The 17,142-nt window shown below is 41.9% G+C and overlaps 1 protein-coding gene across 1 annotated transcript in view; it reads left to right on the top strand.

Moving 5' to 3' along the window:
- LOC126278591 (uncharacterized) overlaps window positions 1-17,142 on the top strand; it is a 91,891-nt gene that overhangs the window by 10,007 nt on the left and 64,742 nt on the right. The window contains exon 2 of the mRNA XM_049978803.1: window positions 5,926-6,133. Coding sequence (XP_049834760.1) covers window positions 5,926-6,133 — 208 coding nt within the window. The remainder of the gene's footprint in view (window positions 1-5,925; window positions 6,134-17,142) is intronic.

Genomic DNA, 17,142 nt, shown 5'->3' with positions numbered 1-17,142 from the left:
TATTCAAATTCCATGTGTGGTATTATGGACAAAGACAGAAAAAAGCCTAGTAAATATGGGCTCTAAAATGCATACCTTAAAGGCTATGAGCACTTGTTCGTCTTCGCTGTTGTGAAACACATTGAATAACTCCTCATAGCTTTTCCTTATTTAAGTATATACTGTTGTTGTTGTTGTTGTTGTCTTCAGTCCTGAGACTGGTTTGATGCAGCTCTCCATGCTACTCTATCCTGTGCAAGCAGCTTCATCTCCCAGTACCTACTGCAACCTACATCCTTCTGAATCTGCTTAGTGTATTCATCTCTTGGTCTCCCTCTACGATTTTTACCCTCCACGCTGCCCTCCAATGCTAAATTTGTGATCCCTTGATGCCTCAAAACATGTCCTACAAACCGATCCCTTCTTCTAGTCAAGTTGTGCCACAAACTTCCTGATACATAAATCTATATTCGATGTTAACAAATATCTCTTCTTGAGAAACGCTTTCCTTGCCATTGCCAGTCTACATTTTATATCCTCTCTACTTCGACCATCATCAGTTATTTTACTTCCTAAATAGCAAAACTCCTTTACTACTTTAAGTGTCTCATTTCCTAATCTAATTCCCCCAGCATCACCCGATTTAATTTGACTACATTCCATTATCCTCGTTTTGCTTTTGTTGATGTTCATCTTATATCCTCTTTTCAAGACACTGTCCATTCCGTTCAACTGCTCTTCCAAGTCCTTTGCCGTCTCTGACAGAATTACAATGTCATCGGTGAACCTCAAAGTTTTTATTTCTTCTCCATGAATATTAATACCTACTCCAAATTTTTCTTTTGTTTTCTTTACTGCTTGCTCAATATACAGATTGAATAACATCGGGGAGAGACTACAACCCTGTCTCACTCCTTTCCCCAAACTGATCCTCCCCGAGGTCCGCATCTACCAGTTTTTCCATTCGTCTGTAAAGAATTCGCGTTAGTATTTTGCAGCTGTGACTTATTAAACTGATAGTTCGGTAATTTTCACATCTGTCAGCACCTGATTTCTTTGGGATTGGAATTATTATATTCTTCTTGAAGTCTGAGGGTATTTCGCCTGTCTCATACATCTTGCTCACCAGACGGTACAGTTTTGTCATGACTGGTTCTCCCAAGACCGTCAGTAGTTCCAATGGAATGTTGTCGACTCCGGGGGCCTTGTTTCGACTCAGGTCTTTCAGTGCTCTGTCAAACTCTTCACGCAGTATCTTACCTCCCATATCGTCTTCATCTACATCCTCTTCCATTTCCATAATATTGTCCTCAAGTACATCGCCCTTGTATAAACCTTCTATATACTCCTTTCACCTTTATGCCTTCCCTTCTTTGCTTAGAACTGGATTGCCATCTGAGCTCTTGATATTCATACACGTGGTTCTCTTCTCTCCAAAGGTCTCTTTAATTTTCCTGTAGGCAGTATCTATCTTACCCCTAGTGAGATAAGCTTCTACATCCTTACATTTGTCCTCAAGCCATCCCTGCTTAGCCATTTTGCACTTCCTGTCGATCTCATTTTTGAGATGTTTGTATTCCTTTTTGCCTGCTTCATTTACTGCATGTTTATATTTTCTCCTTTCATCAATTAAATTCAATATTTCTTCTGTTACCCAAGGATTTCTAGCAACCCTCGTCTTTTTACCTACTTTATCCTCTGCTGCCTTCACTACTTCATCCCTCAGAGCTACCCATTCCTATTCAACTGTGTTTCTTTCCCCCATTGCTGTCAATTGTTCCCTTATGCTCTCCTTGAATCTCTGTACAACCTCTGGTTCTTTCAGCTTATCCAGATCCCATGACCTTAAATTCCCACCTTTTTGCAGCTACTTCAGTTTTATCCTACCGGTCATAACCAATAGATTGTGGTCAGAGACTACATCTGCCCCTGGAAATGCCCTACAATTTAAAACCTGGTTCCTAAATCTCTGTCTTACCATTATATAATCTATCTGATACCTTTTAGTATCTCCAGGATTCTTCCATGTATACAACCTTCTTTTATGATTCTTGAACCAAGTGTTAGCTATGATTAAGTTATGCTCTGTGCAAAATTCTACCAGGCGGCTTCCTCTTTCATTTCTTTGCCCCAGTCCATATTCACCTAATACGTTTCCTTCTCTCCCTTGTCCTACTGACGAATTCCAGTCACCAATGACTATTAAATTTTCGTCTCCCTTCACTACCTGAATAATTTCTTTTATCTCATCATACATTTCATCAATTTATTCATCATCTGCAGAGCTAGTTGGCATATAAAATTGTACTACTGTCGTAGGCATGGGCTTTGTGTCTATCTTGGCCACAATAATGCGTTCACTATGCTGTTTGTAGTAGCTTACCCGCATTCCTATTTTCCTATTCATTATTAAACCTACTCCTGCATTACCCCTATTTGATTTTGTATTTATAACCTTGTATTCACCTGACCAAAAGTCTTTTTCCTCCTGCCACCGAACTTCACTAATTCCCACTATATCTAACTTTAACCTATCCATTTCCCTTTTTAAATTTTCTAACCTACCTGCCCGATTAAGGGATCTGACATTCGACCCTCCGATCCGTAGAACACCAGTTTTCTTTCTCCTGATAACGACGTCCTCCTAATAGTCCCCGCCCGGAGATCCGAATGGGGGACTATTTCACCTCCGGAATATTTTACCCAAGAGGACGTCATCATCATTTAATCATACAGTAAAGCTGCATGTCCTCGGGATAAATTACGGCTGTAGTTTCCCCTTGCTTTCAGCCGTTCGCAGTACCAGCACAGCTAGGCCGTTTTGGTTAATGTTGCAAGGCCAGATCAGTCAATCATCCAGACTGTTGCCCCTGCAACTACTGAAAAGGCTGCTGCCCCTCTTCAGGAACCACATGTTTGTCTGGCCTCTCAACAGATACCCCTCCGTTGTGGTTGCACCTACGGTACGGCCATCTGTATCGCTGAGGCACGCAAGCCTCCCCACCAACGGCAAGGTCCATGGTTCATGGGGGGAAGTATATCACTTCTAAAAGTTGACTACCCTAAAATCTTAGCAACAACAGCACCAGTACATGTATACCACTGTGAAAGGTATCAGAACGGTTTTCGCCTATAACTTTCGACTCGTTCGTTTCCCTTAGAGGGACACTTACCTCATATTGATACAGTTATCCTACTCCACCATGCTAGAAGGTCTGTAACATGATCAACGAGTCATCTTGTATATACATATATTTACAGGCGCAGGCGCCTATAAATTAGAAACTCTGTAGCGTCGTTGATTGATCTTTCCGGACATGGGTTCCTACTCAAAATATTATTCACTCACCCCCTTCTACATGTCCTGAAAATTTGTAACAAAAATTTCCGAACAACTGTATATTAGGGTGTAAATACTCTACAACTTCGTTTTCTTTTGATTTGTTTGTTATTAACTATTTTTAAAGGCACTGGAAGCTCACCATATGAGGTGTGTGTTGCGAGAGCTTCATGTGCATCACATGCGGCAGGACTCCTTGGTCATGGCTCTGGATCAAATGACGGAGCTTCCAGAGGCTAGAAAGCTAGTTGATGGTACAGAAAATGAATCTTATGAAAAAATCGAAATAAACAACTCATTAGGTATTTTTTCCCAATAAAACGCTGATTGAAATCACAGTTGGACTTCTTCATCCATAATGGATAAAGTGAAAAGCCTTTTCTGCCTTGGCTGATAAATTTGGTTACTAACATAACAATTTGAAACGCTTTCCGTTAAACATTTCCTGAAGAAGGGCCATGACACCCATGATCCTCTCTAGGGCCCGTGTCTCCTAGAGAGTGATTACTTTCCATTGTATGTTTTATCGTGATATGAAATACAGCATTATTAACTAACTAGCTGTCTCCGGCAGGTTCTCATAGGTGGGAATAAGTGTACTTGTCTGACTTTGCCGTAATAAATGGTATACAAAAACCCTCCTCGTGAATCAGTCCGTTGCATAAGAGACAGAGGTGGACCAACGCGTTGCTGACTACCTCAATTTTTGAGCTTTTTCTCTGGAATAAATCATAATAAATCATGGAATTTTTATGGAATTATGATCATTAGATTGTACATTTACATCACGCCAAACGATCTCTGTTCTATTCGGATAATTCTATTTCTTTCCTTTTTAGGTTGTATGTACACAAACATTGTTCATGAATAATTTTATCCAATAGGGAAAAGTGTATAAAATTCCTAAGGGAGAATCTAAGGTTTGTCTGCACATGTGGATAGGAATCTCGGAGGAGATACTGTAACATTATAATACACTACTGGGCATTAAAATTTCTACACTCGACATTTAACCGACAGGAAGAAGATGCTGTGATATGGAAATGATAAGCTTTTCAGGGCATTCACACAAGGTTGGCACCGGTGCCGACACTTACAGCTTGCTGACATGAGGAATGTTTCCAACCGATTTCTCATAAACAAACAGCAGATGACCAGCGTTGCCTGGTGAAACGTTGTTGTGATGCCTCGTGTAAGGAGAAGAAATGCGTATCATAACGTTTCCGGCATTCAGAAAGGTCGGATTATGGTTTATCGTATGGCGACATTGCTGCTCCCGTTGGTCAAGGTCCAATGACTGTTCGCAGAATATGGAATCGGTGGGTTCAGGAGGGTAATACGGAACGCCGTACTGGATCCTAACGGCCTCGTATCACTAGCAGTCGAGATGACAGGCATCGTATCCGCATGGATGTAATGGATCGTGCAACCATGTCTGGATCCCTGAGTCAACAGATGGGGTCGTTTGCAAGAAAAGAACCATCTGCAGAAACAGTTCGACGATGTTTGCAGCAACATGGACAATCAGCTCGGTGACCATGGCTGCGGTTACCCTTGACGCTGCATCACAGACAGGAGCGCCTGAGATGGTGTACTCAACGATGAATCTGGGTGCACGAGTGGCAAAACGTTATTTTATCGGATGAATTCAGGTTCTGTTTACAGCATCATGGTGGTCGCATCTGTATTTGGTGACATCGCGGTGAACGCACGTTGGAATCGTGTATTTGTCAACACCATACAGGCGTATCAGCCAGCGTGATGGTATGGGGTGCCATTGCTTACACGTCTCGGTCACCTCTTGTTCGCACTGAAGGCACTTTGAACAGTGGACGTTACATCTTAGATATGGTGCGACCCGTTGCTCTACCATTCAATCGATCCCTGCAAAACCCTACATTTCAGCAGGATAATGCACGACCGCATGTTGGAGGTCCTTCACGGGCCTTATGGATATAGATAATGTTCGACTGGTGCCCTGGCCAGCACATTCTCCAGATCTCTCACCAATTGAAAACGTCTGGTCAATGGTGGCCGAGCAACTGGCCCGTCATAATACACCAGTCACTACTCTTGATGAACTGTGGTATCGTGTTGAAGCTGCATGGGCAGCTCTGCCTGTGCACGCCATCCAAGCTCTGTTTGACTCAATGCCCAGGCATATCAAGGCCGTTATTACAGCCAGATGTGGTTGTTCTGGATACTGATTCTCAGGATCTAAGAACCCAAATTGCGTGAAAATGTAATCAGATGCAGGTTCTAGTATAATATATTTGTTCAATGAATACCGGTTTATCATCTGCATTTCTTCTTTGTGTAGCAAATTTTAATGGTCATTAGTGTACGTTCGACGACGTATATTTGTAATAAGTGGGAGGAACACACTTAAACACAGTCTACGAGAAATCCCACTCGCTGGATAGCACTGCTAGATTCTTTTGGTGATTCCTTGCCATCCTTTTCGCCAGCTGTAACGTTCATACTGGCAAGGCCGCTTCTCGCACCACAATCGCTGCTCGCTCATAATTTCCTAATCATTCTAGTGAGTTTACTTCTGTAGTGGGTGGGAGATCTGTGACTGCGTTTGTGTGCGTTTTCTGGTGCAGGTTGTTGTCGGCCAAGAGTCACGGGCAGACTGGGTGCTGCGGCAGGCGGCGGCGGAGCTTTTGGCACTGCAGAAGGCTGTCCCCGGCCTGCGGGAGGGCCACACGGTCGCCATCTGCTCCAGGAGGTCGGCGCTCTTCCTGCCCGCCATGGTTGCCACACTGTGCTCCGGAGCCGTCTGTGCAGTCGTCAACGCCGACCTCCCTCTCGGTGAGCACGTCACCTTAACTCCTTCTCTCAGCCAACTCCGTCTCACACAATCGCCTATTACGCGCTGCATAAGTGTTCCACACATACAGAAATAAATCTCTAGGACTTTTAGAGGCGAGTGAGAACATTTGTTTTGTAAGAGAGGAACACAGGCTTTCTACGGAGTCCCCAGCATTCCCAAGTGCCGCCAGCCCCCCTGCTGGCCAGGGCACTATTTCAGGAAGGTCACCTGAAACTATTATTTACGCATCTGGCGACTCACAAGTTCAAGTGACATACTATGGGACGGCGTGGAGCTCTCCTCAACCACAATGGAATGTATTCGAGTGCAGTTTCAGGCAAATAGTACTGTGTGGCACATAGAGAGGGCTGATATGATTCCTACTGAATTCGTTACGTTGCGCCTGAGGTTTGAGGAAGAACTCTACTTTTGATGTACACGAAATGTGGGACGCTCTAACGCCAAATTCATGACAAAAAGCCAAAAGGGGAAATCTATAAAAGAAACAGACGGATAGAAGCTGATGTTAGAAGTGGCAGGGATTTGTTGCATCGTTATTAGAAACTGTTCTTACCAGTTATAACGGTGGTGATTTCAGATTACCACCACGAAAGACTACATTCAGCCCTTTGCTTGATGTACATATTTGTGACAAATTATTTATCACTTACTGCTTCCTTGACAATCTCAAGCGGCGAAGCAGGAAGAGCACTGATTATATGTTGGAAGCATTCATCATCTTTATGTAATGTTTGTCAAACAGTGTAGTCAAATAGTCAAACACAGTTTGATATGGTGTAGAGGTAAATATATTTTCCTTTGGCTGAATGTTGGTTCACTGACAACATTTGTCATAGCGGCTTCGAGAGTCTCAGCTATGGGCTATTCTTTCCTGTCCCAGTGCCTATCTCCTGCTCGGCTGCCCAATATGCACATGAACCAGGGATAAGTTGTAAATCTTCTCTGTTGACTAACAGCCAGTTAAACATTTTGGGATCTTCTCCTATTACCATTCACCTTCTGGTATTTTAGTATTTTAACGACAGTTTTAATGTCATTATGCTCCTCTCACAAATACAAATTATGACCATCTGGAAACCTGTGCATAAACATTTCCATTATGTAATGGGACACAATTTATACAGTATTTCGAACAGCCTACAAATAAGCGTCAGTGGTTTTGACTATACGATGAAATCCTAGTTTTCTAGAGCAGACCTGAGACATCATAGAAATAAACAATTGTTTTTTCTTCTGTAAAATATCGAGACTTCTTCTGGCTTTTGGTAATATGACACTATTGCACTATGACTCATCACACTCTTTTCTTACAATCTGGAGGCTCTCAACAGCAAGTCTGGAGAGAGACCGAGATTCCTTTCACACTCATTCGTTTCAGCACTACTTCAAGAATACCTCATTTAATATTTCAGCAACAATCTCTCTTCATTTATTTCTCCCATTTTCTTTGTAAGTAATTAATCTAACCCCAAAATTGCATGGAAACCAGAGGATAAACCGCAAAAGTAATTTCAGATTTTAAATCACCAGATCAAAAACATTAGGCATCAGTAAAAAGAAAAACCATACGATTAATGGTTCAAGATATGTTTTTGGCGGTGTATTGAACTCCGTCAATTTGCGATGATTCTAAACATGGTCCTGATCTTACGTGAGGACTGGCAGGGGAAATGAAGTTTTTATATAGACATGAAAAGGCATTTTAAAGATGTTCCACTGTAAGTCGTGGACTGGAGCAGTCTTTCATTTGAGGCTGAGGGTTACGCAGTGGAGCGGAGTCATAGAGATCAACTGACAGCTATTACTAGAGCACAAAGGACATATGTGTAGGACCTGCAAAATAGTTCTGTTTACGGGAATGTACTTAGTTTATGTTTCTACATTAACACACCGCAACCTTCTAAATAGTCACCTCGTAAAGCACTTCACCGCTCCCAGCGTTTTAGCCACTGCTGAAACGTGTCCTCAAAATCTTTTTCCCGCTGTGTGTTAAGCAACCTTGCGATTTGTGCTGGATCTCCTGAATCGCGGCAAAACGGCGATCATCGGGCTGTAGCATAATCTGGCGAGTAGAGTGCATGCGGAAGTGCGATTATCTGACTTCAGGTTGCAGAGAACGGGAGCATTGGCGCAATAGAGCAGACAATTCTTCGCATGGCAAAGATCGAGGCGCTTTCGCCGAAAGTCCTCCCTCAGACACCTTAAAATGTGGTAGCAGAACTCGGTAGTGATGGTTTGGCCAGTGGGGACGACTTCCTGATGCAGAACACTGAATGACCAAGAAGACGATGACCATTCATTTGGTCGCACTGCAAATGTGCTTCGAGTATTCGGTCGTGGAGATGATCGATCCCTCAACTGTGAAAACTGTTTGTTACTTTGTCTCGGGGTCGTGCATGTACATTCACGTTTTGTCACAGACAGTGATCCTCGAGATTAAAGCCCTGTCATCCGCGGCACACTGACGGATTTCTGGGCGGACTTCTGTTCCCTCTGCTGCTGGGTCAGCAGCTTGACTGCCTAATGACACACCAACAGTGGCAGCAATGTTATGGACTCTTGCATTTAGTTATTTATGTAAACGTCAAGTTCCGTAGGACCAGCTTGAGGAGCAATCCTCCAAGGTGATGGAACGTGTCAGCACATGAAATTACAACGTAAAAGTAACAACAAATAAAAATAAAATGACTATGATCCAAAAAAAGCACGCCATAAGTTTAAGTAAACGCAAGAAAAAGTACAACAAGAATTAGCTCAATTTTTCAAGGAAGTCCTTGACAGAATAGAAGGAATAACCCATGAGGAAACTGTTCAGTTTCGATCTGAAAGCGCGAGGATTAAGGCTAAGATTTTTGAATTCTTGTGGTAGCTTATTGAAAATGGATGCAGCAGTATACTGCACATTTTTCTGCACAAGAATTGACGAAGTCCGATCCAAATGCAGGTTGGATTTCTGCTGAGTATTAGCTGAGTGAAAGCTGCTTATTCTTGGGAATAAGCTGTTATTGTTAACAAGACATGACAGAAAGGAATATATGTATTGAGAGCCCAGTGTCAAAATAACCAGACTAGTGAGGAGTGGTTGACAATAGGTTCGCGAACTTACACCATTTATTGCCCGAACATCCCGTTTCAGAGGCAAAAATATACTTTTAGAATGGGATGAGTTACCCCAAAATATAATATCATACGACATAAACGAATGAAAATAAGCAAAGTAGAGTAAATTTCGTTTCGAGCTATCACTCGGATACCGTTAGAATACTAAGAATGGAAGCATTAAAACTTTGAACAATATTCTGAATGTGGGCTTCCCATGACAATTTACTGTCTGAACACATAGTATTTTGAACTGTTCAGTTTCTCTAATCATATATCCATTCTGTGAAATTAAGGAGTCGGGTTTTGTTGAACTGTGTTATAGAAGCCGCAAAAACCGTAATCTTACTGTGATTTAGAGTTAGTTTATTTTCTACAAGCCATGAACTTGTGTCATGAATTTCAAACTGAGCCGATGTTGCATACAATATCCTTCAGTACCAAGCCAGTGTCATCAACAAAGAGAAATATTTTCGAGTTACCCATAATAAGAGAGTGCATATAATATCATTCATATAAATAAGGAATAGGTGTGGCCCCAACATTGATCCCTGGGGCACCCCACATTTCACTGTACCCTACTCATACCCCACGTAACAGCTGTTCTCAACACTGTGAATAATTACCTATTGCTGTCTGTTGCTGAAGTAGGAGGTGAACCAGTTGTTAGCTACTCCTCGTATTCTGTAATAGTCCAACTTCTGGAACAAAACTTTGCGATCAACACAAACACCTTAGATAAATCTAAAAATATGCCTAGGGCTCGAAACCTTTAGCTTAACCCATCCAGTACCTCGCAGAGAAAAGAGACTATAGCACTTACTACTGTTAAATGACTTCTAAAGCCGATTTGTTCATGTGATAGCTAATTGTGCGATATAAAATGATGAATTATTCATACATACATAACGCTTTCGATAACTTTAACAAACATTGATGGCATAGATATAGGTCTAAAATGGTCTACTTTATCCCTTCTTCCATTTCTATAAGGCGGCTTTACTACTCACTACTTTAATCGTTCAGGAAATTGACCATTACTAAAGAAAAAACTACAAATATGGCTACATACAGGCCTCACATGTGCAGTGCAATACTTTCCTATTTCGATAGGCACTCCATTATATCCATGAGAGTCCTTAGTCTTCAGTGATTTCATTATTGATTACGTCTCCTCCTTATCAGTATCACAGAAGAATATTTCAGACATCAATTTCCGAAAGTCATTTGTGAAGACAGTTGTATGATTCCCTGTACAGGCAAAATTTTTATTTAATTCACCAGCACTGTTCAGAAAAAGATTGTTAAATACTGTAAATATATCTGATTTTTCAGTAACAGATATATTCTTACTACAAACGTACTTTACATCCTCAATCTTTTGCTGCTGACCAGACACTTGCTTAAAAACTGACCGTATGGTTTTAATTTTATCATGTGAAATAGATATTCTATTTGCGTACCACATACTCTTTGCCTTCCTAACAACATTTTAAGCACCTTACAGTACTATTTGTAATGGGCTACTGTAGCTTGATCATTACTAGATCTTCCATTTTGATATAATGCGTGCTTTGTTCTACACGATATTCTTATCCCACTAGTCAGCCACACAGGCTGCCTTATACTGCTAATACCCTTAAAATAGAAAACAACTCTCAAAGAGAATATATAAAGGAAAGTGTTACGTTTGTCATTTATATTATTAGCACTTTAAACATCCTGCTACTCTAGTTCCTTGAAGAGGCTTAAAAAACTAGCTATTGCCATTGGATTAACTTTCCTACATAGTTTGTAATCATATGTGACATTTGTATGCGTGCAAAAGCCTTTTAGTGTTAAAATTTGTGCGTCAAGGTCTGAAAGGCCATTAACCCTTTTACTAACAGAATGCCCATCTAGTAATGAAGAATGAATGAAAGTATTGTTTATGGCTGTGCTACTGTTCCCCTGCACCCTAGCTGGAAAAAAGAAAACACAGTATGCATCAGATCATATGAATTTAGGAGATCTACCAACATCCTTTTCCTTGCGCCATCATATACAAAATTAATATGGAAGTGACCACATATAAATAATTTCTCGTACATTCTATAAAGTGAATCAAGAACCCTATCTAGCCTGATCAAAAATGCTCTGAAGTCAAAGTTATGGGACTTGTAAACAACAAAAATTAAAAGTTTAGTTTCAATAAATTCAACTGCCCCTGCACAACATTCGAATACCTGTTCAGTGCCACGCCGTGATATGTCTATCGGCTCAAATGGAATACTGTTTTTATTGTACATAGCCACTCCACCACTCTGCAAGGAACTCCTTGAAAAACAGCCACCCATTCTGTATCCTGGTAAAAGAAGCCTCCGAATTGTCCGATATACCAATAATTTGAGAGTCAACATCTATAAGCAGTTCACTGACTTTATCTCTAATACCTCTTACATTTTAGTGAAGTAAGTTAATTCCTTCTCTACCAGGAAACATGATGTCCTCCGAAGGTGACCTCTTTGTTAGAGGGAGTTCCTTTAAGCAGGTATACCTACCATCTGACTTGAATCTAAGAAAGTGCAGCTCTAACAACAATTACTACAGGAATATTTCCATAAGTGATCCCACCACCACCCGCTACACTGTCACCTATAAGCTTTGCAAGCCTCTCCTTCCCATACCTGTTGACGTGGAGGCCATGCCAAGCGAAACATCAACTAATAGACTCCACTGGGACCACTAAAATGTGACCCATGCCCTGTGCCATTAGTGCCCTCTCCAGCCCTACATTAACGACCCCAACAGCTGCACTAAGAGGAGGCCGATCATGACACTGAAATAGTTGCACGAAATGCACGTTACTGCTACCAGTTTGTGTATCTATCGTTACCAGGTCACTACCTATATCATATTCCCCGTCTCTATCAAGACTACTGCCTTCTCCACCCAATATCACTAACTGATCCTCTTTTTTAAAATTCGTACATAACTTCCCTAACCTTTCAGTCACCTGAGCTAACCCTGCACTAGACTTCAAAATGTGGGGGCCTGGTACTTACCCTCTACATCCCCCCCCCCCCCCCCCCCAACATTCCCTGTATCTGCTGACACACACTTGTACCTCGCGAACTACCTAGCAGCAAAACCTTCTTCTTTCTGTTTGAATTTGCAACCGACCTAGGCTTTCTAAATACTGAGGAGAGCTGCATGTTTCCTACACCTACAGCTAAAAGTGGATCCTCTGCACTGAACTCTGACAGTTGATCAAATCTATTGCATAGACGCAAAATACAACTCTCAGAATACCTCCTCCTCTTAGATGCCTTCTTTCCAACAGCCAGTTCCCATTCCCTACCACCCTTCACCCTCCTCAGCGTATCTAGTTCCTCTTTTGCGTATTCTAACTGGACTCTTTCAACTTATTTCTACTACAGATTATGCATTCCTAGGAGAGGATCTCCCTAGAATGCTCACTACCTTCCCCACTGCATTCCCCCTCACCCAATGAAAATACTTTGAACAAATCCCCCACACTGTAAGCCACTGCCCACAAACCTACGACAGAGCGCCCCTTTTCATTCATGGTAAAATTTTACAGTTTGAAAAAAATTAAACGTCTACATTTATAAAGTTACACCAGTAGACCTATTTATAGAACTAACAATATAGCTGTCTCGACATTCTCTCTCTACTAAGAAAGCAACTACTTTTGTTAATACTATGAATTAACAACTAATATCAGTACCAACAAAACGAGATTGTTCCGTTGACTTAGTTTTAATGCAAGTCCACAGAGGAGTTAAAATGCCAGCACCTTGGAAATGGATGGGTAATAAGAGGACGTGAATACGTTACAGTGAAAATAACATTTGGGGCCAAGATAAAATCGCTCAGCGATTGCGGGATATTTATCAGTGAGGAAAGAAAGAACTACAGAAAAAATCAGGCAAGCACCCACTGTGTTGATTGAGCACACACTGAGTTTCAGATAACAAACGTCCTTCAGTCAGAAACATGAAAGCTTTAATGTCAATCGGAAAACTCCTTGCAGCTCCCATCATTTTGTGTGCGAACGTTATAATTGCTCGTCGTACTTAGCGTTGCTATTTCCTGCGAGTGGCAGCTGTGATGCCTGAACCTTCCATGTCATCTGATCCACACTTAAGGCTCCTCTCCCTTAGAGCTCAGAGCTGAAGTCTCTCTCTCAGCTGAAAGTCCCCAGTTAAGACTTGGATGGAAATAAGTTCCACAGAGTGTCCTGAGCAAGAAAAAGAACTTTTAATTCCGAATTTTTGAGTGTGCCGATTCCTCCTTATCTCCGAGGTCGATCACGCATGCGTGCCTTAGCGACCTCGGCCAAAGGAGCAAGTTGTCTCTCCTGGTAAGAAACTTTCCACGAACCAGACTATTCAAGATCTGTGCAGTAAATAGAAGGATGCAAGATGCGTGTGAGCCTATTCTATGGTTGTGAGCATCAGTGACAGCGATTGTTCTGAGAACTGAGCAATTAGGCCCTTTCTAATAGTGAAACATTCTCCGTTCTAAAACACAAACCGATCCGGCTGGCCTCTCATCTCACTCCACCACTTTCATGTCATTGCACTGCTTTCCTCCTAACGTTTCCGAGAATACGGGCTTCCTGCATACGGGAGGCACTGCGAAACAAGCATCTTCCCATAGTATTCTTACAGCGCCAGAGGACTTCCCACTTTAAACACACTATACAATGGCTTTTCGTCATTTGGAATACAAAAGAGATGGCGTCTCTTTTTTGCAGAGTTCAACCCACATGCAATCTATCATTTCCATCTTCTACCTGCTTTCCTTATTTCCCTTGCGCAGTTTGTCCTTAGGAAAGGCCTGCCGTTCACTCTAATGGCGGGATGCTGGTTGGCCTCTGCTCAGTTTGGGTTCAACAAGATTTCCAGCTCCAAAGCTCCAGAAGCACAATTTAATATGAAGGACGTGTAGTAATTAGCTCTGGCAATCACTGACAGGTTTCATCGAAAAACTGTACACACATCAAACAAAGTTTTGCATTACCTCGTTTCCGATAGTCGCGGAACTTGTACAGAAAATTGTTATAGAGATCAACGTAATCATCATTTCCGCTCTTTTTATTACTCATGAAAACCTCACATTGCATGTTGTACCACCGTACAGCGAGACATTCACAGGTGGTGCTCAAGATTGCTGCAAACACCGGTACCTCTAATACGCAGTATCACGTTCTCTTGAATTGGTGCTTGCCTGTATTCTTCGTGGTGTACTATCCACCAGTTCATCAAGTCAGTGTTGGTGCAGCCGGCTTGAGTGGTTGAGCGGTTCTAGGCGCTACAGTCTGGAACCACGCGACCACTACAGTCGCAGGTTCGAATCATGCCTCGGGCATGGACGTGTGTGATGTCCTTAGGTTAGTTCGGTTTAAATAGTTCTAAGTTCTAGGGGACTCATGACCTTAGAAGTTAAGTCCCATAGTGCTCAGAGCCATTTTTGAACTGTTGGTGAAGATTGTCCCACTCCTCAGAGTGCTTGGTGGGTCACGTCGTCCATAAACGGCCCTCTTCAATCTATCCAAAGCTTGTTTAATAGGGTTCATATCTGAAGAACATGCTGACCACTCTATTCGGGCAGTGTCATTGTCCTGAAAGGAAGTCATTCACAAGATGTGCACCATGGGGGCGCGAATTGTCGTCCATGAAGAAGAATGCCTCCCCAGTATGCTGTCGATATGGTTCCACTATCGATCGGGGGATGGTATTCACTTATCGTATAGCCGTTACGACGCCTACCATGACCATCAGCGGCGAACATCGGGTGCACATAATGCCACCCCAAAACCTTGCTCACTCGCTGGACTGTGTATCTAAGGCGTTCAGCCTGACCGCGTTGCTTCCAAACACGTCTACGACGATTGTCTGGTTGAATGCATATGCGACATTCATAGGTGAAGAGAACGTGACGCCAAACCTGAACGGTCAATTCGGCATGTTGTTGGGCCTATCTATACCACGCTGCATGGTGTCGTGGTTGCAAAGATGGACCACGCCATGGGCGTCGGGAGTGAAGCTGCGTATCATGCAGCCTACAGCGCACAGTTAGAGTCGTAACACGACTTCCAGTGGCTGCACGAAAAGCGTTATTCAACGTGGTGGCGTTGCTGTCAGGGTTCTTCCGAGCCATAATCTGCACGTAGCGGTCATCTACTGCAGTAGTAGCTCTTGGGGGACTGAGCGAGGCATGTCATCGACAGTTCCGGTCCCTCTATATCTCCTCCATGTCCGAACAACATCGCTTGGTTCACTCCGAGACGCCTGGACACTTCCGTGGTTGAGAGCCCTTCCTAACACAAAGTAACAATACGGACACGCTCGAACAGCGGTATTGACCGTCTAGGCATGGTTGAACTTCAGACAACACGGGCCTTGTACCTCTTTCCTGTAGGAATGACTGGAACTTACCGGCTGTCGGATCCCCTCCGTCTAATAGGCGCTGTTCATGCGTGGTTTCTTGTATCTTTCGGCAGGTTTAGTGACATCTCTGAACAGTCAAAGGGACTGTGTCTGTGATATAATATCCACAGTCAACGTCTGTCTTCGGATGTTCTGGAAACCAGGGTGATACAAAACGTCTTTTGATGTGTATATATTCAGACAACTTCACACGTAAGTACTAGTAACAAATTAATATAATTTATATCAAGAAATTTTGCCCATAGTGCAGCGCTGTTTTCCTAGAAATGTACCATTATAAACTGGGTGTTTTATATTTAATAATGGAAATAGTTATTAGCAGATTACACTATGCGGTGACTGAGTTCACTTCACTAACACTTATATGGCTAAAAACAGTGAGTGTTTCAGCCATCAACCATGAGGTTACCAATCCGGTGAAATCAAACATTTTTATTTATTTTATTATGCTAAAATAAAACTGCGCTTTTGGATACTTTTCGTCGTTTTTGAGATTCACATAGTAATCGCTTATTAAACATTTAAACTCCAGAAAGCAAGTGCATTCATAGATTCAGTATAAAACTATAGAAATAACTGAAAATAGGAATTTAATGGCATACAATGATAGCGACAAGAAGAACGAATGCTAAACGAGTTTTAAATAAAGGTGGAATACATAGCCAAACAGCTACAACTTAAGATATTTACCATGCCTATGGGTATTCTCAAATTGAAGTGAGCCTTTGAACGTGGTCAAGTCTTTCATTGAAGCTGGGTCGTACTTAATCAAAGTTAGCGCTTCAAAGTTCGACCTTTGTTTTGAAACGTAAGTAAAATTTTTAGGCAGATTGCATAACGACTTATGGACCACTTCTCTCTCTTTCACAACACTCCAAAACTTTTTCAAGATTCGCAGTACACCTTTGTTATTTTGTGCTAGCTTACTCGAGTAAGGAGGACCTGTTAGATTCTGAAAAGGAAGGTCGTTAACTTAATACGACTGTGTGTTGTCCCACAATATTATAACATAACAGAATGCCACAACACAACATGCACTTTTTTTTTGGCATATCCACATAAATCAGAATGTATTATTCCAGGCCCAAAAGAGACTAAGCTGTAAGATTTTTCTTGAATCTCAGTAGCAATAATTGCTCTTGACCTTTCTTTGATCTTCGACTGAAAGTATTGCATACCAGAACATATCAACTGTGACAATTTATCGAGCCACCGTCTTTAGTCTTATAAAGTTGGACTTGTATTCACAGACATCCTAATGATTCTCAAAATGATGTCCTTTTATTTCAGGGGTAACATTGTGTGATATCCAGGTTGGAGAAGATCTGTGACATCGCAGCATATTTTTAATGATGTAGTGGGTAGAGCCATTACTAATGTATAGTTTTTCAATAATTTTGTTGTTTGCTCTTTTTAGTTGACTACAATCA

The sequence above is a fragment of the Schistocerca gregaria genome, chromosome 6 (assembly GCF_023897955.1).
Source record: "Schistocerca gregaria isolate iqSchGreg1 chromosome 6, iqSchGreg1.2, whole genome shotgun sequence".
Taxonomy (NCBI): domain Eukaryota; kingdom Metazoa; phylum Arthropoda; class Insecta; order Orthoptera; family Acrididae; genus Schistocerca; species Schistocerca gregaria.
The sequence above is the reverse complement of the archived record's forward strand: the minus strand, read 5'-3'. Positions and strand labels throughout refer to the sequence as shown.